This window comes from Diceros bicornis, chromosome 25, assembly GCF_020826845.1.
Source record: "Diceros bicornis minor isolate mBicDic1 chromosome 25, mDicBic1.mat.cur, whole genome shotgun sequence".
Taxonomy (NCBI): domain Eukaryota; kingdom Metazoa; phylum Chordata; class Mammalia; order Perissodactyla; family Rhinocerotidae; genus Diceros; species Diceros bicornis.
Genome location: NC_080764.1, coordinates 7,410,183 through 7,431,183, shown reverse-complemented (window position 1 = coordinate 7,431,183; position 21,001 = coordinate 7,410,183). Strand labels below are relative to the sequence as shown.

At 54.2% G+C, this 21,001-nt stretch overlaps 2 protein-coding genes across 2 annotated transcripts in view; one reads left to right on the top strand and one right to left on the bottom strand.

The window, feature by feature from the left end:
• SERHL2 (serine hydrolase like 2) overlaps positions 1-13,939 on the top strand; it is a 24,206-nt gene extending 10,267 nt beyond the window's left edge. The window contains exons 9-12 of the mRNA XM_058568215.1: positions 4,102-4,136; positions 11,657-11,739; positions 12,780-12,876; positions 13,820-13,939. Of these exons, the coding sequence (XP_058424198.1) occupies positions 4,102-4,136; positions 11,657-11,739; positions 12,780-12,876; positions 13,820-13,939 (335 nt within the window). The remainder of the gene's footprint in view (positions 1-4,101; positions 4,137-11,656; positions 11,740-12,779; positions 12,877-13,819) is intronic.
• On the bottom strand, positions 12,369-21,001 carry RRP7A (ribosomal RNA processing 7 homolog A). Its single transcript, XM_058568214.1, has 7 exons — positions 20,920-21,001; positions 19,266-19,408; positions 17,824-17,949; positions 16,943-17,060; positions 16,523-16,620; positions 15,933-16,131; positions 12,369-14,745 (listed from the first exon to the last, which is right to left on the bottom strand). Exons 1-7 carry the CDS (start codon positions 20,990-20,992, stop codon positions 14,660-14,662), a joined length of 843 nt encoding a protein of 280 aa, XP_058424197.1. The 5' UTR covers positions 20,993-21,001; the 3' UTR covers positions 12,369-14,659.

Sequence of the window (21,001 nt, the reverse complement as noted above, 5' to 3'; positions counted from 1 at the left end):
GCTATGCCACCGGGCCAGCCCCTCAAAATGATTTTCTTATAAAATGTATGTTTCATGCAACTTTTCAGGGATCTGAAACCCTTGGAGGGCGTGTCTCTCACAGGTCTCTGGCGGGGCCAGCCTGAGGGGTCCTGGCAGTGCTGGTGCAGAGTCCACCCCTCCCAGCTGAGCCAGGCCAAGCCTCCTTCCAGGGCTGACCCCAGCCTCGTCCCTCCTCGACTCCTTCTCAGTAAAACAGAGATGCTGACACCTGCCTCTGTACGGTCGTGAAGGGAATTGAATGAGATAAGTGAGTCCAGAAGCCCTGTTGCACGGCTGCTGGCGCTTGGCGTCCCCGGAATCTGAATCTAATTGAGGAAAGTACCGAGCACCAGTCCCTCTCACTTCCGGAAACGCTGCAGCCACTTGCTCTGGTATCTGCTAGGTGGACTCCTTATGGAAGGGACTTCTGTGCTGACCGGCTGGTCTGAGAAACCCAGTTCCTGCCCTCACAAAGGTCGTTGTCACAGGGGAGGCAGACAGAAGAGCAGCAGGGCTGTGCACCCAGCGAGTTCAGGATGTGTCCCGTGGGAGCACATCTTGGAAGAATAGGAGGACTTGGCCAAGGCGTGGGGGGAGCCAAGGCCTCAGGGCAGACGGAACAGCGCCATGGGGGGCACCCAGATAACTTAGGGGTCACTCCACCACCAAGATAACCCCCTTTTAAAATGTTTTCACATCCTCTGAGCAGGTGGAGCCCATGCCCAGAGGAAGGAGGAGGGCAGTGAGCCCTGGTGGGGGCCCAGGCCGAGGGGTGGCCCTGGTCCTGCACAGGCAGCAGGGGCCGGTCATCTGCACAGGGAGGTCATGGCCAGAGCTAAGGGCAGTCAAGAAGCCTCGGCCTTGGTTTCATTAGGCTTAGATGATCTACTAGTGCAGCGACCAGAACATCTTCCAATTACCTGGTCCTTCTAAGTATTTTGAGTGGAAAATGCCTAAGAACCTCTATCAACAGTTAATCATCTGAATTTATCTTCTAAAAGTTCCATGGTCTCTCATTAGAGGAGGAAACCTAATAATTACAGAAAATAGCTCTTCTTAATGTTTCCATAATTGTCTCTTTCTTGGAAAGCCACTCTGTACTCAAATATCCGTTTTCCGTTTTCCAGCAGGGAGCCTGACGCCCCTCCCCCAGTGCCCCCCGCCCCACAATGCCCTGCCCCCATGGGGTTGATGGTGTTTCCAAAGGACTGAGCAGAGATGCCAACCTAGTTGTCATTTTGGTTCTGTTTTTAAATTTAATATTACTTTTTGAACAGATGCTAGATCACATGGTTTAAAAACCACAATGATATAAAAAGATGTGCACATCTCGCCAAGTCTCCCAGTCCCATCTATCCTCTTCTTCGGCTCACCTCTAACATAACCTTCTTTTTTAAGTTTATTCGCATCCTTCCAGTGTTTTCTTAGGTACCTATAAACACATGCAAATATATCCCCTTATCTCCCTCTTGGCCACAACAGGCCCCGCCGTAGAACTGGTTCTGCAGCTTCCTTGGTTTCTAATTTTTTTTTTTTTTTGTGAGGAAGATCAGCCCTGAGCTAACATCCATGATAATCCTCCTCTTTTTGCTTCGGAAGACCGGCCCTGAGCTAACATCTATAGCCAATCCTCCTCCTCTTTTTCCCCAAAGCCCCAGTAGATAGTTGTATGTCATAGCTGCACATCCTTCTAGTTGCTGTATGTGGGACGCGGCCTCAGCATGGCCGGAGAAGCGGTGCGTCAGTGCGTGCCCGGGATCCGAACCCGGGTTGCCAGTAGCGGAGCGCACGCATTTAACCGCTAAGCCACGGGGCTGGCCCTTGGTTTCTTGTACTTACACGGATCCCGGAGATTGGGCCACAATTCTCCTTTTTTCCAAACACAGGATGTTCCCACGTGAATGTCGAAGGATAATCAGTCCCCCGTAGAGGGACCGCGGGTGCAGAGAGGGACAGTGTACTGCGTAGCAGCCGTGTTCCTAGCTTTGCAGAAGTGCTAACGACCTGTAGATAGTGGGGGCACGCACAGTTGAGGGGGCGCTGGGCTTCGAAGTTGCCAGGTGCCCCCAGGGCTGTCCCTGAGCAGCCCAGCCTGTGACGGATGACAGGCCTGTGTCACCAGCTGTCATGAGGTTGGAATTTTGCCCATGTGATAGGCGAGAAATTATATCTCAACGTGGTTTTCATTTTCATTTTCTTTTTACAGTAAGGAGGAATAGCTCTTGTATTTTTTGTTTCCTGAGAGCGGTACGTTCCCGTCCTCTTGCCCATCTTTCTAATGGGTTGCTGGTTTCGGAACTCTTCATATGTGGGGGAGATTGAATTACAAATACTTTTTCCCAGGTTGTCATTTATGTTTTGACTTTGCTTAGAGTGGTTTTTTTTCTTGCGATGCAGAATTCTTTTTACTGTAATTGAATATATGTCTTTTTTATGGCTTCTGCATTTCGAGTTTAAGTTAAATCTCATATTTGATGCTAATGCTTTTTGGAGTTGAGTATTTGCATTTAAATATTTGATACACCGGGTGTCTATCTAGTGCACAGGCTGAGGTTTGGATCTGACTTTATCTGTTTCCAGATGGCTCTTCAGTTGCCTAATGCCATTTTTTGAAAATCTATCTTTGCCTTCACCCGTGTGGGGACCTGCCACATCATGCCTGCCCGCCGTACTGAGTCTGTCTCTGGACCTTCTCTCTTTCTCTGGGTCTGGCCATCTGTCACTTGCCAGCACTACGTGGTTTAAATTATTGAGGGCCCACAGTAGGTTTTAATATCTGTAGGACAGTCTCTTTTCATGGCTCTTTTTCATGCTTATTCTGCTATTCTTGCTTATTTATTTTTCCATATGGACTCTAGAATCGGGTAGTTTAGTTCCCAAAATATCTTTTGTTGGTATGTCATCTATGTACGTCTAACTAATAATAATGTTAACAGTAATAATAATAACAGCACTACTCATGTGCCATCACCCAGCTAACACAACAGAACAGCACCCATTCCTTTGAACTCTGCCCCCCCAATCGCACCCCCCCCCCGCCACCCAGAGGTAATCAATAAGCACTTTTTGAGCACCTACTGTGTGAGAGGCTCTGTTCTTGGTCCTGAGGATGCAGCTGTGAATCAGAGACAAACCCCTTGTCCTCACGGAGGCTGCGTTCTGGCGGGGGAAAGCAGCAGCCGGGAGGTAAGTGGTGGAGTGCGTTAGAAAGTGCTGAGCGTTGGGGAGAGACATAAACCAGGAGCGGATGGAGAGGCCCCGGCGAGATGTGTGTGGTTTTAAAGGGGAGGCCTCCAGGCCTGGCTGGGAGGGTGCTGTTTGAGCAAAGACTCGTAGGAAGGAGGGATTGCGCTTGCTTCTTAGGCGGCGCGTTTGTGGAATTTACCCCTGTTGACACCTGCACCTCCAGTCCCCTGGCTCCCCAGTGGAGGGGGTCCCCAAACGACCACCCCACAGCTCACTTCTCCGCCCCCGCTGACACCAGGCCGGCTCCAGGGTCTGCGATTCTGTACTCTCCCTGACACCCCTGCAGCCATTTCTCCAGGAGTCATGGCCCAGGTGTGGAATTGGTGGGTGTCCGTCCTTCCTAGGCGAGGCCAAGTTGTCCACCATCGGGACTGTGACAGAGAACCGAGGCTCGGCCTGGAGCTGGGACCACCCGGGCCTCTCGACCCCTCCAACCTTTCTCGGTCACTCCATTTCTCTCCGACAAGTGACCACACAATTCTTAGCTATTGGGTCCTTCCTGGTGTTTAAAGATCTGAATGAACATTTTAAGGTTCTCAGAGATGAAAATTACGAATGCCAGGTAGGGCGACTGTCCCCACCACCATCCTTCTGCACCACCCACTGGGGTGGCTGGGGGAGGTGCCCGTGTGGGGCCCACAGGTCTGTGGCCAGGTGGCTGTGGGCAAGCTCTGCTCCGGGTGAACCCCAAGAGGACGTCGGGGGCGGTCCTCGCCAGTCCAGGCTGAAGAAATGAGCCCTGGCTGGAAGGGCCCAGAGTCCCCAGGGAGGCCAAGTTGAGTGCCCTCACCCTGACAGGCGGCGCGGACACCATCTTTGTGCTTCTGTCCCCAGGGCTGGTGCTGAACAGAGACCGGAGGATCGCTTGGGTGAGTGTAGCTGTCTCCTCGCTCCCTTCACAGTTTGCCTGCCAGCCTCTTTCTTTTCCTTTTTTTATCATGGTAAAATATACATATCATAATATTTATCATTTTTAAACAATCTATAAGTATACAATTTAGTGGCATTAAGTACATTTGCGATGTGCAACCATCACCACCCAAAAATTTTTCATCATCGCCAATAAACTCCATGCCCATTAAACACTAACCCTCCATTCTCCCTCCCCCAGCCCCTGGCAACCACTGTTCTGTTTTCTTTCTATGAATTTGACTCCTCTAGGGATTTCTGGTAGGCGGAGTCATGCTCTACTTGGCCTTTTGTGTCTGCCTTATTTCACTTAGATGTTTTCAAGGTTCATCCATGTGGTAGCCAGAATCTCATTCCTTTTGTGGCTGAATGATATTCTGTTGTATGGACCTGCCATTCATCCGTTGATGGACACTTGGGTCGTTTCCCCCTTTCCGCTGTTGTGAACAATGCTGCTGTGAACGTGTGTGTACAAATATCTGTTCGAGTCCTTGCTTTCAGTTCTTTTGGATATGCCCCCAGGAGTGGGATTGCTGGCTCATATGATAATCTGATGTTTAACCTTTTGAGAATCCACCAGACTGTTTTCCACAGTGGCTGCACCATTTTATGATCGAATCAGCAGTGCACAAGGGTTCCAATTCTCCACATGCTTGCCAACACCTGTGATTTTCCTTTTTTTTAATTTTAGCCACCCTAGTGGTATGAAGTCGTGTCTAGACTCTTTTGAATCATCAGTTGCTTATTTATTTTTGCTTATTTTCATTCTTTTGGGGATCCATTTTCATTCTTTTCCCAGATGAACGGCCTGTTGGTCCCCCACCAGTTATTGGGGTCTGGGGACGAGGGAGAGGCTCCACTAACCAGCAGATACCTGAAGTCCAGATATGTCCCACACCAGGTGGGTGGGGGTGGGGCTGCCCCGGGCTCACCCTGCACCTGGGAGAAACGTGGGGACACCCACGGCTGGTGCTCGCAGCCGCTGAGTTCCTCCAGGCGCCTCGCACGTGCGAGCTCGTGTCATCCTTGTTGCCGCCCTCGAGGAGGTACTGTTGTCACTCACATTTTACAGTCAAGGAAATAAGTCGAGAGAGCCTAACAACTCGCCCACGGTCACGAGGCACAGCTGGTGAGGGCTTCACGCTCAGAACACAGTTGTGCCCACAGAGCAAAACGCGAAAGCCGAGGCCCACTGTCGGCCGTGTCGTGGGCGCACTTGCGGTCCCAACATGTGTGTTCATGCGAGTCTGTGTACTTAGATGTGGACTCTTGTGTTAGGGCCTTTGTTTTTGTTGTGTTTCTTTAGGTTTTTACGTAAATGGTTGCAAATGCTTAAATGAATGAATCGAAAGGCAGTAGGAGTTCCCAGAAGGCACGCTGGCGGGTGGGGGAGGGTATGGTCAGGAGTTTCTTAGAGGAGGTGGGATATGTCCTGGGCCCAGGGTGGTGGGATTGAGGTGGGTAGAGGAGAGAGACATTCCAGGTACTTGTTACCGCACAGGGAACGGGTTAGAGTCGGCTCAGTGCATCTATTAAAGAGGGGGGTTCCTGATGGAGAGTGTGGACCCAAAAGGAGAGAAAGGGGCTGGATAATGAAGGGTCTTAAAAACCAGCAGCCAGTCTGGAGGTCTGGAGGTATGTGACAGGAGCACTTGTAGAAACTCAGCCATCTCTGCCACATAGAGGCTGTGTGACCTTGGGCAAGGCACTTACGCTCTCTGAGCCTCCATTGTCTTTCATGATGAAGGAAAGTGCATTCCTTCATTTATTCATTCATGCAGCTGGTGAATGAGCAGCTGGGAGGTGCCAGCCCCTCTGCCTGCCTCTGTGGGGTTGCTGTGAAGTCTAGCGGAGGCCACAGGTGTCAAGTGGCCTGGCACATTGCCATGTCTTTAGGTGCTCACAGACGGTGCTCTTACTGTGATTGTGCAAGAGGGCAAAATGCTTTGCACATGTGAGACGCTGGCATTAGAAGTGGGAAGCCCTGGCCGCAGGGAGCCCACTGAGAGCTGTTGCCCAGGCCTGGGCTTGGACATGAGCCCTGGACCAGGGCATCAGCCAAGGAGACAGGAATGTTAGTTTTGTTGTTGATCCAACTGGGATTTGTTCTCAAGTGTGGTGTGAGGTAGGGATCCATTTTCATTCTTTTCCTGGATGAACAGCCTGTTGGTCCCCCCTAACTACCGAGGCTCCCTCACCCTGGTCTGTCCTCTGTGCTGATCCCTGGGCAGGGGGCTTACTGCCAGATCCTACTCAGCATGGTCCCGGAGGCCCTGGTGGAAAAGCTTTTCTCCAGAGAGAGAGCTTTACCTCCTGCTGATCCCCTGGCCAGAGCCGGGTCACTCTCGGGCAGCAGTGCTGGGCCCCAGCTCTCCACTGCCCTGAGGTGCAGGATTGTTTGTTTGTTTTTTCGTCTGCGAGGAAAATCAGCCCTGAGCTAACATCCATGCCAATCCTCCTCTTTTTGCCGAGGAAGATTGGCCCTGGGCTAACATCTGTGCCCATCTGCCTCTACTTTATATGGGACGCCACCACAGCATGGCTTGACAAGCGGTGCGTCAGTGTGCGCCCAGGATCCGAACCGGGGCTGCCAGCAGCGGAGCACACGCACTTAACCGCTACGCCACGGGGCTGGCCCCCAGGATTGTTTGTTTTTTGGGGCATTTGGAGACGCCCCTTCCTCTTCCTGGGCCCATGCCCCATGCAGCACGCAGCTGTTCTGTGGTGGGAGCCGTGGTCGACCACAGTGCCTGAAGGAGAAGGCCGCCCACTGATTTGAAAGTCTCCCTTGGGACATACACTAAATCACAAAAGATACAAATTCCCAAATGGGGCTGTGCCTGCACTCTGTGTCCCATTGATCTTTGGCAGCATCTGAGCCATCCCACTTGATTTTTTGTGTGTGTGTGAGGAAGATTGGTCCTGAGCTAACATCTGTTGCCAGTCCTCCTCTTTTTGCTGAGGAAGATTGGCTCTGGGCTAACATCCGTGCCCATCTTCCTCTACTTTATATGGGATGCTGCCACAGCATGGCTTGATAAGCCATGTGTGTAGGTCCATGCCCGGGATCCGAACCTGCAAACCCTGGGCCACTGAAGCGGAGCGCACAAACTTAACCACTATGCCACCAGGCTGGCCCCCATCCCACTCGATTTTAAGTCCTATTTCTTTCTAATAAGTTTTGACATTAGAACAAGTCCACTCTCCTCGTTCTCCTTTTATGCATTTTGCTTGGCTTTTGTTGCATATTTTCACTTCCAAATGAAGTTTAGAATGATCAACTTTTGTTAAAAATTATATTGGGATGATGTTGAATTTGTAGAATACTTTGGGAATTTAATTGTTATAAAACTTATGAATGGTAGGGCCAGCCCCATGGCACCGTGGTTTAAGTTCGCACGTTCTGCTTTGGCGGCCCAGGATTTGCTAGTTCAGATCCTGGGCATAGACCTACTCACCGCTCATCAAGCCATGCTGAGGTGGCGTCCCGCATAGAGAAACTAGAAGGACCTACAATTAGGATATACAACTATGTACTGGGGCCTTTGGGGAGAAAAAAGAAGAAAAAAGAGGAAGATTGGCAACAGATGTTAGCTCAGGGCCAATCTTCCTCAAAAAAGAAAACAAAACTAAACTTATGAATGCGGATCCCCTGATATACACCTCAATTCAGAGGGGGCTGGGCAATGGGCTATCCATAAGGAAAAGTCTGATCCTAGATCCCTGCCTCACACTAGACACCAAAATTAATTCAAGATGGATCATAGATCAAAATATGAAATGTAAAACAGTAAAGATTCTAGAAGAAAACATAGGGAGTAGCTTCATGACCTTGAGGTAGACAAATATATTTTAAATAGAACAACACACACTTACATTGTGAATCAATGAAACTATAGATACATAGGGCATAATTAAAATTTAGAATTTCCATTCATCAAAAGACAATATTAAGGGGGGCCGGTCCAGTGGCGCAAGCGGTTAAGTGCACGCGCTCTGCTGCCGCGGCCCGAGGTTCGCCGGTTCGGATCCCGGGCACGCACCGACGCACCGATTGTCAAGCCATGCTGTGATGGCGTCCCATATAAAGTGGAGGAAGATGGGCACGTATGTTAGCCGAGGGCCAGTCTTCCTCAGCAAAAAAAAAGAGGAGGATTGGCAGATGTTAGCACAGGGCTGATCTTCCTCACAAAAAAACAAAACAAAACAAACAAAAAAAGGACAATATTAAGAGAGTAAAAAGGCAAGCCACAGACTAAGAGAAGATATTTAAATGCATAGGTCTGCTAAAGGACTCATAGCCAAAATATATAAAGAACTCTTACAAATCAATAAGATAAAGACTGACAGCCTCTTTTCTAAAAAACAGGCACTTCACGACAGAGGCTATCCTAATGGCCAGAAAGCACACGGAAGGTGCTCGACATCATTAGTAATTAGGGCGATGCAACAATGAGATACCTCTGCATCCCCACTGGGATACCTAAAATGGAAAGGCCTGACAATAGCAAGTCTTAACAGGGATGTGGGGCAAACAGAACTCTCCCACATAGCAGGAGGAAGTATAAATCGATGCAACCCTTTTGGAAAACTGTTTGGCAGGAACTACTAAAGCAAAACATAGGCAAATCCTCTGATCCAGTAATTCCACTCCCAGATGCACACCCAGCAGAAATATGTGCCATTTGCACAGAAGACGTGTATGAGAATGCTCACAGCAGCTGTATTCACAGTAACCCCATACTGGAAATCACCCACATGCTCATCAACAGTAGAATGCACCAATTTGTTTTGTGTTCATGCAATGGAACACCACACAGGAATGAAACGCAAGCATTTACGGAGCAAAAGAAGCCAGAAACAAAAGAGGCCACTCTGTATAATTCTATTTATATGAGGTTCAAAAAGATGCAAAACTGGCACCCCGTGGCATAGCGGTTAAGTGCGCGCGATCTGCTGCTAGCGGCCCGGGTTTGGATCCCGGGTGCGCAGCGAGGCACCGCTTGTCAGGCCATGCTATGGCAGTGTCCCATATAAAGTGGAGGAAGATGGGCGCAGATGTTAGCCCAGGACCAGCCTTCCTAAGCAAGAAGAGGAGGATTGGCAGATGCTAGCTCAGGGCTCACCTTCCTCACACACACACAAAATAATAAAATAAAATGTGAAAAAAAGCAAAGAGGCAAAACTGATCTGTGTGGCTAGAGGTCAGGATAGTGGTGTTCTAGGAGCATCACCCTGGGAGGGAGCCGGCTGGGTGCTGGTGGTGTTCCAGGTCTCCATCTGGGTCAGGGTTACATAGCTGCTTCCATGTGTAAAAGGCCGCTGTGAGCTGACCCTCAGATCTGTGGACTCTGCTGTAAGTTACACCTTAATTACAAAAGAAAAACATCGATAGGGAATGAAAGTGGACTAGGAAGAGAAGGTAAAAGGAGAGAGATGAAGAGGAAGAGAAAAAAAACAAGACAAAAAGAGAAAGACGGGCACACCTAGCAGCTGTCCTCATAAAGGCTTTCTTGGAGAAATATCCTCATATTGTCGCCTTTGAAGAAACGGCTGCAAAAACTCAGACTCGTGTTGTATTTTCACATCTGGAGACGTGAGTGGAGATAATATCCCTCAATCTCTGCCTTGGGGACCAATGCGTAATTAAGTTGACGGCCTGATGGGGCCGGCCCCGTGGCGTAGCAGTTAAGTGCTCCAGCTCCGCTGCTGGCGGCCCGGGTTCTGATCCTGGGCACGCACCGATGCACCGCTTGTCAGGCCATGCTGTGGTGGCCTGACATATAAAGTGGAGAGAGATGGGCACGGATGTTAGCCCAGGGCTGGTCTTCCTCAGCAAAAAGAGGAGGATTGGCATGGATGTTAGCTCAGGGCTGATCTTCCTCACAAAAAAAAAAAAAAAATTTTGAGGGCCTGAGCCCGCAAGCCAGAGAGCCCCAGTCCTGGCAGGAGAGGCGTACTCAAGCGAGGTTGGGAGGCCTCAGGGGTGGGGGGCTGGGGTGGGAGCAAGCACATTTGGGAGTCCACGCCTGAGCTGAGTCTTGGCCTGGTGACTGTGACACAGTTACTTAGCCTTTCTGATCCTCCAGAATGCCCTTCTGTTTTAACAGACACCTTAGCCACGGCACTGGTCCGCCCCTGCCACGTGCAGGACCTCCTCAGAGCTTTTGCTCAAGCCGGGCACTCTGCCACGAAAGGAGATGATGTGTGGCACGTCCGTGTCCTCGGTAACTTGTCATTCAGGGGGCCTTGTGGATGAGATGGGAACCTCTGTTGCTGGAAAAGCCTGAGGAGCAGGAAACAGCTGGGAGGGGGTCAGGGCAGATGGAGGGCAGGGAGTTTTCGTGGCTGTGACAATAGCTCTGTGTGTTCGTGCATGCGTACGCGTGTGTTCATAGGAATTATATATTCATCTCGATGGCATGGGAGTATTGGGCATGACTTAGGAGTCAGTCCTGTGCGAGCTTTCTTGAATTAACCCACTCAGTACACGTTTATCAAGCTCCTCCTCTGCCACGCTGAGAGCTGAGAGTTATGGACACAGGAAATTCGGAGAGCTCCTGCCCTCAGAGAGTGCTCGGACCAGAGCAGGAGAGTCCAACAGACGATGATGTGAGCCTCATGTAATTTACATCTTCTAGAAGCCATATTAAAAGAGTAAAAAGAAACAAGTGAAATCAAGTTGAATATTTGTTATTTAACTCAGTGTATCCAAAATGTGATTATTTCAGCATGTAAGCTATATAAAAAATTATTGAGATATTTTACATTATTTTTTCATACTGAGTCTTCAAAATGCAGTGTATAATTTATGCCTACAGTGCATCTCCCTTTGGACTAGTCCCATTTCAAGCACTCAATAGCCCCACGTGGCTGATGGTCACCGTGTGGGACAGCACAGACCTAGACAGCTTAAATGGTCATAAGACGGGGTGGTCAGTGCTATGAGGCAGGCCAGCAGAGTGCTGTGGGGACATCGGGTGTCCTCATTCTGCAGTGCAGCTTAAGCAAACTTCTTTCTCGTGGAAATGGTCGGTGCAGGCCGGTGGGCTCTGTTTGGCAGAGTCTGGGGCCCGCGCTGGCTGGGCGGCACTGCAGGGCAGCCTGTGGATGGGGAAAGGGGGCGTGGAGAGGCCACACCTCAGTCCTAAAGTCTAGGCCCAGAAATAGCCCAGGTCACTTCTCTGCATTTAGTTGCACGGCCACACCTGGCTGTGAGGGAGCCTGGGAAGTGTCATCTGGCTGGGCAATCGCGAGCCCGGGAAGATGGCCAACAGATCCGGGAGGCAAGAGTCTCTGGCTCATGGGAGTTAATAAGGGCTTTGTCGAGGTGATGTGGTTGGGCACTGGGCTCGGTCCTGGGGTGGATGGCCAAGGTGGCGCCCCCAGGCTCTAGCTGCCCCCAAGAGAGACAGGCTTCACACCCACAGGAGTGCCTGGTGCCTGGTGGTGAGAATTCACAATGGTTTTGTCTCTGCAGCCAGAGCACAGCTTCGATTTCGTCAGCAGGGAGTTCTTTGCGCAATCCGTCAAGAAGCTGCAGGCCCGCGTCCTGCTCATCAAGTAAGTCTGACCCGAGCGCCCGAGACCAGGCCTGAGAGCCGGGAACCTCCAGGTCTCCCTGGCACGAGGTTCCCACTTCTCCTGGTGGGAGAGAACTGCCATCTTTCTCGGGAAGCCCCCCGGCAGCCGGTGTGTGGAAGGCAGGCAGAGCTTGGGCAGCAGGAGATGGGGCAAGGACCACACCGCACCTTTCAACAGGTGTCTGGGGAGATGCCCAGGTAAGGCAGACTGGCAGACATTAATGTCTGGCCTTTGCCTTACCAAATCCCCCGGCTGTGGGATCCCTCCCATCCCTGGGCCTGCGCTGCTCCTCCATCCGCCGTCCTCCCATTCCCCAGCCCTGGCACCCGCCTGAAGCACTCCCACGCCCTCAGGCTCCCAGGCTGAGCAGCCTTCAGTGTGGCTTAGCTGCCACTCCCCACTCCCCTGCAGCCTGGACAGGGGCAGGACTGAGGCAGGAACAGTGACTTCCAGGGACACATCTGTGTCTCTGGTGCCAGGCACTGGAGTTTAGAAAGCACGGACTCAGAGAAACAAATCCAGACCACAGTGAGACCCAGCGCACACCCTCTGGGACGGCTAGACTCTAAAGGTGAGATAAGTGTTGGCAAGGATGTGGAGGCTCAGGATTTTGAGGTGATGAAAATGTTCTAAAATTGACTGGTGATGGCACAAACCTGAATATCCTAAAAACCATGGAATTCCACACTTTAAATGGGTAAAATTATCTCAATAAAGATATTTTAAAAAAGAGAAAATATGGACTCAAGAGCACGTTCAGACCCCAGCCCTGCCCTTCAGTGGCTGTGACTGTGGGCAGGTCCTGTGCCCCTGAGCCCCAGCAGGATACTCCTGAGACGCTTCGCTCCAGCCTGGCGCGGTGAGCCACTGAACGGCTCCACCTTGAATTAAATCTGGGCTCAAAGGGACCCCACTGTGAGAAAATCGGGGGGAAACCCAGGCTCTCCTCTCAGAGCCTGCAACGCAGGGCACTGCATGGAGGCAGTCCAGAGATGAACTGATTTCTTCTTGTTTTCCAGAGCAATCCAAGGATTTTATGATGTGAGGAGAGAGAATGACACTAACAAGGAGCCCCTGCTTTTCACAGTTGACACGTTGAAATCTGTCCTAAAAGAGGTAGGTGCGCGGCGCTCAGGGCGGTGGGGGTACGGGAAGGGGCGTCAGGCCACTCTGGGCTCCACCTTACCCATCTCTTTTCCAGCACTGGGACCCCTGGTCTGGCCTGGCCCCAGGTCTAACAGGTGACCCCAGGAGCCACCAGGCCTCACTCCCCCGCTGTGGTCACAGTCCCCCAAGACCTGGGGCCACATGTAACCAGCACAGAACAGACTCCTCCCTGGCAGATGCTCTTTATTGTCCTCACTTAACCCCCGGGCAAAGCCCAACTCGGTCAGAGGGGGTCCCACGATTTTCTAGGGTCCCAAACAGGAGCAGACCAGTCCCGTCAGCGGGTGCTGGCCGCAGGCGGGGGTGGGCCTCCAGGGTGGAGGGCTGGGACTCGTGCTGTGACCCGCCCCCGCCCAGTCCCTGGGAGCACCTGGCCTCTTAGCATCATCACCCACCACAAACACCTGACCCCGGGGCCTCAGCAGACAACCTGGTGTCCTCTCGGAAGGGACACCCACGTGTGGCTGGCCGGCCTACAGGTGGTGCCTTCCGGGCCTGAGGGTTTCTCCCAGGCAGGAGCAAGTGTGAAAGGCTGCTCCTTTTTTTTTTTCAAGTTGTATAATTATCAGAAGCAGCAGCACCACCCCCCACGGGCCCCCTCCCCAGCCTAGTTCTACAACCTCACAACTCAGAATGGCCCAGAACCCCAAGGTTTGGACACTTCCCCCAAGTCAGGCCCTTCTCACTGGCTCAGAGCCAGGGTGACCTGCCCACAGGGTGCTGTGAAGTGACGGGGGCCCACGGAGCTGTGGGTCAGTCACTGCCCTAAGGCTCCCTGTGGGGGACTCCCAAGCCACTGGGAGGCAGCAGGCCGTGGGAAAGCCCCAGCAGAGGGGCCTGCGGAGCTACATCCCCTGGGCCAGACCTCACCGTACGTCCCTTCCTTCACCAGCGGTTCCAGTACGTGGAAGTCCCGGGCAATCACTATGTGCACATGAACCAACCCCAGCAGGTGGCCAGTGTCATCAGCTCCTTCTTACAGAGCAAGGACAGGGTCCCAGCCCGGCTGTAGCCCTGGGCCTGGGGCTACAGAGACCTCGAGCCCACTGCTCACCGCCCTCCACTCGGACTCCCAGCTTCCAAGCCCCCCAGCCAGGCCAGGTGTGGTGGGGCCAGGCCTCACTGGTTGTGAAGAACAGAGAGGAGGGGTGGGGGCAAGATCTTGCCTCTACCATTTGTGACTTCAAGGCGGAGACCATGCCCGGATTTCGGGAGTTGTTTTGTGGCTGATGATCCGCAGGAAGCTGGGAGCAGCTGGAGGAAGGAGGGGCCTGCAGCCCAGCAGCTCCTGTAGCCTTTTCCCGCTCCCGGACTGGATGAAAGAGAAATCATTCTTGTATTCTCACTGCTCTGGAGGCTGTTTCACTGCAGCGGGAGTTTTCCACTGAGGGCAAGGGGAGAACACAGCAGACGCAGCCTTGAGAGGAGAGTCCAGAGCCAGGCTGGGAACAGACAAGGAGAGGGAAGGAGCGACTCCTGGGCCGGCAGCTTCCTGAGGGCCAAGTCCTCACGCTGGGCAGGCCTCCACAGCACGGGGCCCCAAGCACCAGAACAGAGGGGTGACAGAGTCCTTCACCCCACCCCGTGTGGCTCAGCTCTTTGGGGCTGTCTGACGTGGCGGCCCCTCGGCCTGGGCACAGCCTCTGAGACGAGCATTCCAGGCCCTCATGTCCGCACTGGCCAGGCCACCCGTTCACTACCCCTCTCCGTGGGGCCCGTGGGCCAGCACAGCTCAGTAAGGGCGGAATTTGCGTTGGGCCCGCATCAGTTCAATCCTCTGCTTGTCCTCCTCGAACTTCTTGCGCAGCTGTGCTAGATCTGGGAGTGAGGGGAAAAGGGGAAACAGGGCAGGATCAGACAAGGAGCCCCGTGGGAGCTGCGCCCTGCTGCCCTGCCCCACTAGAGTAGAGTCCTCTGGGCCCTCCCCTCAGTTCCCTCCCCACTCGGGGAGCTCAGCACGGCCTCCTGCCTCGCCTCTGCTTGCGGAAATGGTCTGGACGTGGCAAGAAAACGGGACTGGACTGCAGACCCAGTTGGTGGGCAGAGGCTGAAGGGGAGAAGACAGCAGGCCTGAGTTTTCAGATAGAAAACTCACCAGTATAAAAAAAAAAAAAAAAGCACAGAGAAAGCAAAAAGGCACTTGCTCCCTTACCCCCCGCCCCACACCCTCCCCCAAAGGAGAAGGAAGAAGGAGCTGGGGGTGCCGGGAGACCCCCGGGGACACCTCTTCCAACCCCTCCCCACCACAGCAGTCAGACTAGGGAGGGCATCAGGAAGAAGTAACGGGGCTCCACCCCCAGAGGGCCACAGAATTCAGACGGTGGCTCTGGTCACCGAGTGACCCGGTCAGAGGGCTATGTGGGGTCCGGAGCCCAAGGGAGGGAAGGCTGATGGAGGCCTGCAGTCGGGTGAACCTGGAGGAGAGGAGGGGACGGGGCAGGAGCGAAGGTGCGGGAGGAGGCAGGAGCAGTGAGGCAGGCGAGAGAACGGTGCGCCTGGGGTGGTCAGGGCAGGACCCTCTCCCGGGCCCACGGGGAAGCCATCCTGCACGCAGGGGGCCCAGGCGGTCGGGGCAGTGAGCTCAGCATCCTCACCGCCAAGAGCAGGCCACGGGCAATCGGGTGCTCACCCCCGAGCACTCCACACACTCACACAGACACTCACACACACAAGGCTAGCAGCGGCCCTCTCTCTGCACCCACAGTGAGCACTTGAGATCCACCCTCTGCAGTGTGGCCCCTGCTGGAAGCTGACAGGTTCCAGCATGAATTGCTCAGGGGTATGGAGGCGGGTCCTACATCCCAGTGCCTCTGTAGCCTCTAAATGACCCAGGGGCCCCACAGCTGCCTCTGGGGAGCCACAGGTGGACCACAACAGGGGTGTGGTCCAGGTCCCTGGGTCTAATGTCTGCCCTCGGGGGCCCTGCGCTCCCGCCACAGGCCTCATCCACGGCCTGGGTGCCAAGGGCAGTGGGGCCGGAGGACAGGGCTGGGGTGCTCTCTTACGCTCCATCTTGGTCTCGCGGTGCTGCCAGGCGTAGAAGTTGAGCAGCTCCTTGCGGGCGCGCTTCCGTTTCTCCCGCTCCAGCACCCGCAGGCTGGCTGCCTCCGTCCGGGGGAGCACGGGCCGCCGGCCCCGGCGGGTCACCTTCACCCAGCCCTCCTCGTCCGGGACCCCTTCCTCCTCCTGGGCCTTAGCCTCCTCCTGCAAAGAACACGACCCTGTGATGGGCAGGCACCCTCCCTCCTCTCCAGGCTCTCCCCTCTCCCACCCAGAGTCACTCTGGGCACCAGCTGGTCCCTCCGCCTCCCAGCACAGTGCTGGTAGCTAAGTTTGGAGGGGACACGCAGACGTGCCAACGCTGCCTTCTCCCTCACCCTCAGACCATCCGTTCCCTACAGACCCTTTAGAGACTAGATGTCACCCAGTCAGGTGGCCCAGGACTCAGCAGCAAGAAAGGGAGCCTGGACTTGACACGGTGACCAGGACAGGCTGCCACCACCCCTCCCCCTCGGGAGCCACACCATGACACCTGTGGCACCACCTTTCCCAAGGCTGCACAGGTGATACTCAGCTGCCCCTGTGAAAGCCCTACCTCAGCCATCTTCTTGTCATAGGTCTCCATGAACGTGTCCACCTCGACCCTCAGGGCCTCGGGGTCCAGCACGGAGTCTCTGTAGTCACGGATCCACTCTGAGGGAGAAGCGAGTGATGGAAATGGGGCTGCCTCAGGCCTGATACTCAGGGACCCACCCTGCCAGGCCAGTCAGGATCTTCTTACACAGGCCACAGGGATGGAGACCTGTGGCCCAGGGCTCAGGTGGTAAGGAAGATTCTAGTGGCAGCAGGCTGGGCCCTCACCTCTGTCCACCTCATGCCAGGCTCAGGCCTCCCACACGCTGCTTTCAGCGTGAGTGGACACGGCTCGTGGCGTTCGCAGACTCTGACCCCACAAAGCCTACCCACCAACCCAGGGCCCAGGAAGGAGGTGCCCAGCGCCACCCACAGTACTAACTGTGAACGCCGCTCTTCACGGGGTGACTCTCTGTCGAGACCAGCAGGGGGCCCTTCAAGGCCAAGGCAGCTGACACCCCCCCTGGCTTCTGGAACACCACGTAGGCTACCTGGAACCCCTGAGGGGAGGAGACAACAGAGCGTCAGGAGCCCTCCCGTTCTGCCAGCCAGCCCCCCGCCGGCATGAGGGCTCCCACTGCCCTCAGCCTGACTTGTCACTGAGCCAGGGCAGATGTGCCGGGCTGTTCCTAAACTGCAAAGATGACCAGCAGGTTTTCTGTAATCCAGGGGCGGGACAGCCGCACTCCTAGTTAGCCACCTTCTGCTGAAGTGACCTGTTCCCGCCTCTTCCCCAGGGAGAGGTGAGACACCAGGCCTATCCTCCAGTTATAGGAGGGACTCAGTGAAAAGCGTGCTCCCTCTGGGCCGGGAGAGGATGGACACTCGGGGCACACGCTAGTTCACACTCCCCTACGCCAGGAGGAGGTGTGGGATCAAGGGTCACAGGGAAAACTGGGGCCACTGAGCCTGAGGATGAACTGACTGTGGTGGGAGAAGCAGGCAGGGAGCTCAGGGCGGCCCCTCAGGGTGGCGAGCAGAGACGGTCTCTGAACTTTCACCAGGACAATGGAAACAGCCAGACAGGAAGCTACAGGATGTGGCAAATCCGGGGAAGGGAGTGGAGATTGCTTACTTGACAGCCCTCCTACACTCCACACGGCGAGGACTGGCCTAGGACCGCAGGGAATGCTCTGCAAGTCCCACTGCCACCCCCTGACCGCCACCTTCTCCCTCACACATTGGGGACCCTGGCCTCGCCCACACACCGCCCCAGGCCCCCCTTCCAACAGACGCCAGTACTGGTGGTACTGGGAGGCTTACCGGAACCGGCTTGGGGTGAAAAAACTTCGACTTGGGCTCCTTTGCGGTCTCGGCAAGGTCCGGCTTCTCCTGTAACTCCACAGACTGGACGGGGCCGCAGGGGGACAGGAGGCGGGACAGGCACTCCTGCCACGGCCCGAGGAAGCAGCGTGAGCCTGAGCCTCCCTCCACCCCGGGCGGCACTGCCAGGGGCCCAGGGCCCCTGCAGGACTCACGTCTGCCCACCTGGGGGCACGCAGGCAGGGCCTGGGCAAGCCACACGCTCCTCCACACGGAGGTCACCACTCCTGCCCTCCCACTGCCCGAGACAACAATCTTGTCAATTTTCATGTTAAAAACTGTGGGTAGAAAGCCACCCCTCCACTGGCCAGGGGACTCGGGCGGGAGGAGACGGAGTGCGAGGTAGAATTCAGGGATAAGCTTTCTGGCTGTAGGACAGGAGCCTGCTGGAAGCACATGCCCAGGATGTGCTGGTTCTCCTGAAAGGGACTGCTCCCTCTGAAGAGCCATCTTGTGAAAAGACCAGTCCTTCCTTAGCAATTTCTCTGGGGGAATGATCCCTAAAGCACGACTGGGTTCTAAACTTTTTTTTTTCTTAATTATTACAGGAATAGGTGGGGACATTTTTGGTGTTATTCTGAGTATTCTGATTTTATGAGATAACCAATTAAGTTTTACTATCTGATTCAGCAATTTAAAACCAGAGTTAAATCTACCCTGTTGGAATCAGGACAGGGTTATCACTGGGGGGGAGGGGCACGAGGGAGGGGATTTCTGGGGTGTGGGGGATGTTCTGTTTCTCCAGCTGGGTGCTGACCACACAGATGTGTGCAGTCTGTGAACTGCAGCGAGCTGCACACCGCGGCCCAGCCCCTCTGTACACACACTGCTCCTCAGTGAAGGTTAAGATGACACCCTCTCCTCCTACTGCTTCTCTCTCTCTAACTGTACAGGGATATTTTACAAATTAATATTTCTTTTTTGAAAAAAACATTTATCTAAAACACAGCAATTCCCTTAGTTAATCCTCTGACAATTAACACAATACAGTGCTAAATTTAATAGTTTTTGTGGAAGAAAAATTAACAGACATGTTGGGATAGTAGGCTTAGAGGTAATTTTATTTTTTTATGCTTTTGCTATTTTTTACTGTGGACACGTATCAATTTCATAATCAGGGAAAACCAACATATAATTCAAAACAATGCTGGGTAATACATAAAAAGCTCTGGGCTCCTTAAAAGTATATTTTTTTATAACACATCTTTAAAAAGCCGATTTCCTGTCACAGAGAGAGAGAAGCAGCCCTCTGGATACCCTCCCTCGGGGCTTCAGTTAGCAGCTTCCAACTCACCACAAGGACCTGGCGGGGCCGGTGGGAGCCCAGCTCTGCCTGGAGCCCCCGCCCCAGCCTGCAGGTTCTCTCCCAGACACCAACTCACCTCTGTGCAATATGGGGGCACATTGAGGACAAAAAGGGTCCGCTTCTGAGGCCAGGAAGACTTGGTGCCTTCTCGAACTCGGTGCCCTCTCACATAGAGGTAATGAGAAGCCTGCTGCTTTTCAGAGAACTTGATCGGAATGGCTAGAAGGGAAATGGTGGCGGGGAAGGATGGCATGAAAGTCAGGTTCAGGCTGTCCCTTCCTAGTCCATGTATCTGTCCATCTGTCCATCCATCCATCCCTCACTGAGCCCTTCCCCTAGGCAAGGCCTGAGCAGGGTGCTGTGCAGGCTGAGAGGGAACGAACAAATAACCTGCCCAGGAGGAGTTCCCAAGCTGGTGGGGGAGCATGAACACAACAGGCAGTTATTACAGGTCGGGGACCGAAATGAGAGGGAAGTTCAACGTCCGCTGCTCTTGGGGTAAACACCAAAATCCTTACCGTAGATGAAGGCCCTGCGTGACCCTGACCACCTCTGCGGCCTCGTCTGGCACCATCCTGCCCCACCACTCCACCCGCCGGCCACTCTGGCCTTCTCTGTGCCTCCAATAGGCCAGGGCCTCCACTGCTGTTCCCTTAACCTGACACATCAACTCTCTACCCTCTCCACCCATTCTTCATGTTTTAACTTCACTTCCTCAGGAGAGCCTTCTGTGCCAGGTGAGACCCCCCTGCTCTGGGCTCTCCTAATTTCTCTCACCAAGTTTATTTGTGTGCGTGTTTGGATAATCGCTGGCATTCCCACAAACTGTAACCCTCATAAAGTTAGGAACTGTTTTCTGTTTTTCTCACCACCTTCTTCAGAGCAGTGAATACATTATAGTCCTGCCCTCAGGAAGGTCAGTGGCCGAAGACAGTGAACAGGTAAGCATATAACAAGATTGTACCAAACACAAAAGAAACACCCAGGGTGAAGTAGTGCTGGGTGGTGGGGGGGCCGAGGCCTTTAGGGAGGCATCGGGACGACCTCTTTGAGGAAGCTACACTAAAGCTTAGGCCGGAATGACGTAGAGCCGCCCAATAGTGCGGCAGAGCTGTCTGCGGAACTCCGAGGAAGAGGGCACAGCAAGGGCAAAACCCAGGAAGGTGGAAAGAGCCTGTCATTCGGAGGAACAGGAAACAGGGCTCTAGGGCAGCACCGGCCCGAACACGTGGGGCCACGCAGGTCCAGAGTAGGAAGTTTGGATCTTGTTTAGGTGCTAATTTTGGCCACTGGAGGGAGTCCAGTGGACATGTAGGGTGCAGGTGGGCATATGAGGCAAGATGTGATTTAAATCTGACTTTAGAAAGAAGATTCTGGGCAGGAAAGCAGCAGGAGAACCAAGGAGGAGGGCAGTAACAAGCCAGGGGCGGGCTGAGAGGATGGACTGGGAACTGCAAAGAGGTGATGAGAAGTGGACGGGCTCCCCGGGGGGACGGTGTAGACGGCCACGGGTTCGCCCCTGGGAGACAGTGTGGACAGAGGTGGGTCCCCCCAGGGAAGCGTTGGCCAAAATGGCTCGTCCCGGGAGAGTGTGGTCAGATGGGAGGGGGGCGCCGGCGGGTCTCGGGGGACCTGCCGGGGCTCACGCCCAACCGCGCGGCCGCTCCTGGGGGCCCCTGGCCACCGCCGACCCCCCGAGTCGCCCCGGCCCCGCGTCCCGCAGCCCCCACCTGAGTAGCCCGGCGGGCTCGTAAGCCCCTCCTCTGAGCCCCGCGCCGCGCGCTTCCTCCTGCGCGCCACCATCTTGCCAGC

Excerpts from the sequence above, each read along its gene's own strand:
- RRP7A (XM_058568214.1), bottom strand. The coding sequence starts at position 20,992 with ATGGTGGCGCGCAGGAGGAAGCGCGCGGCGCGGGGCTCAGAGGAGGGG. Across the intron at positions 17,061-17,823 it reads TTCACCCCAAGCCGGTTCCG|GGGTTCCAGGTAGCCTACGT; the intron begins GTAAGCCTCCCA and ends TCCTCCCCTCAG. Across the intron at positions 16,621-16,942 it reads CGTGAAGAGCGGCGTTCACA|AGTGGATCCGTGACTACAGA; the intron begins GTTAGTACTGTG and ends CTTCTCCCTCAG.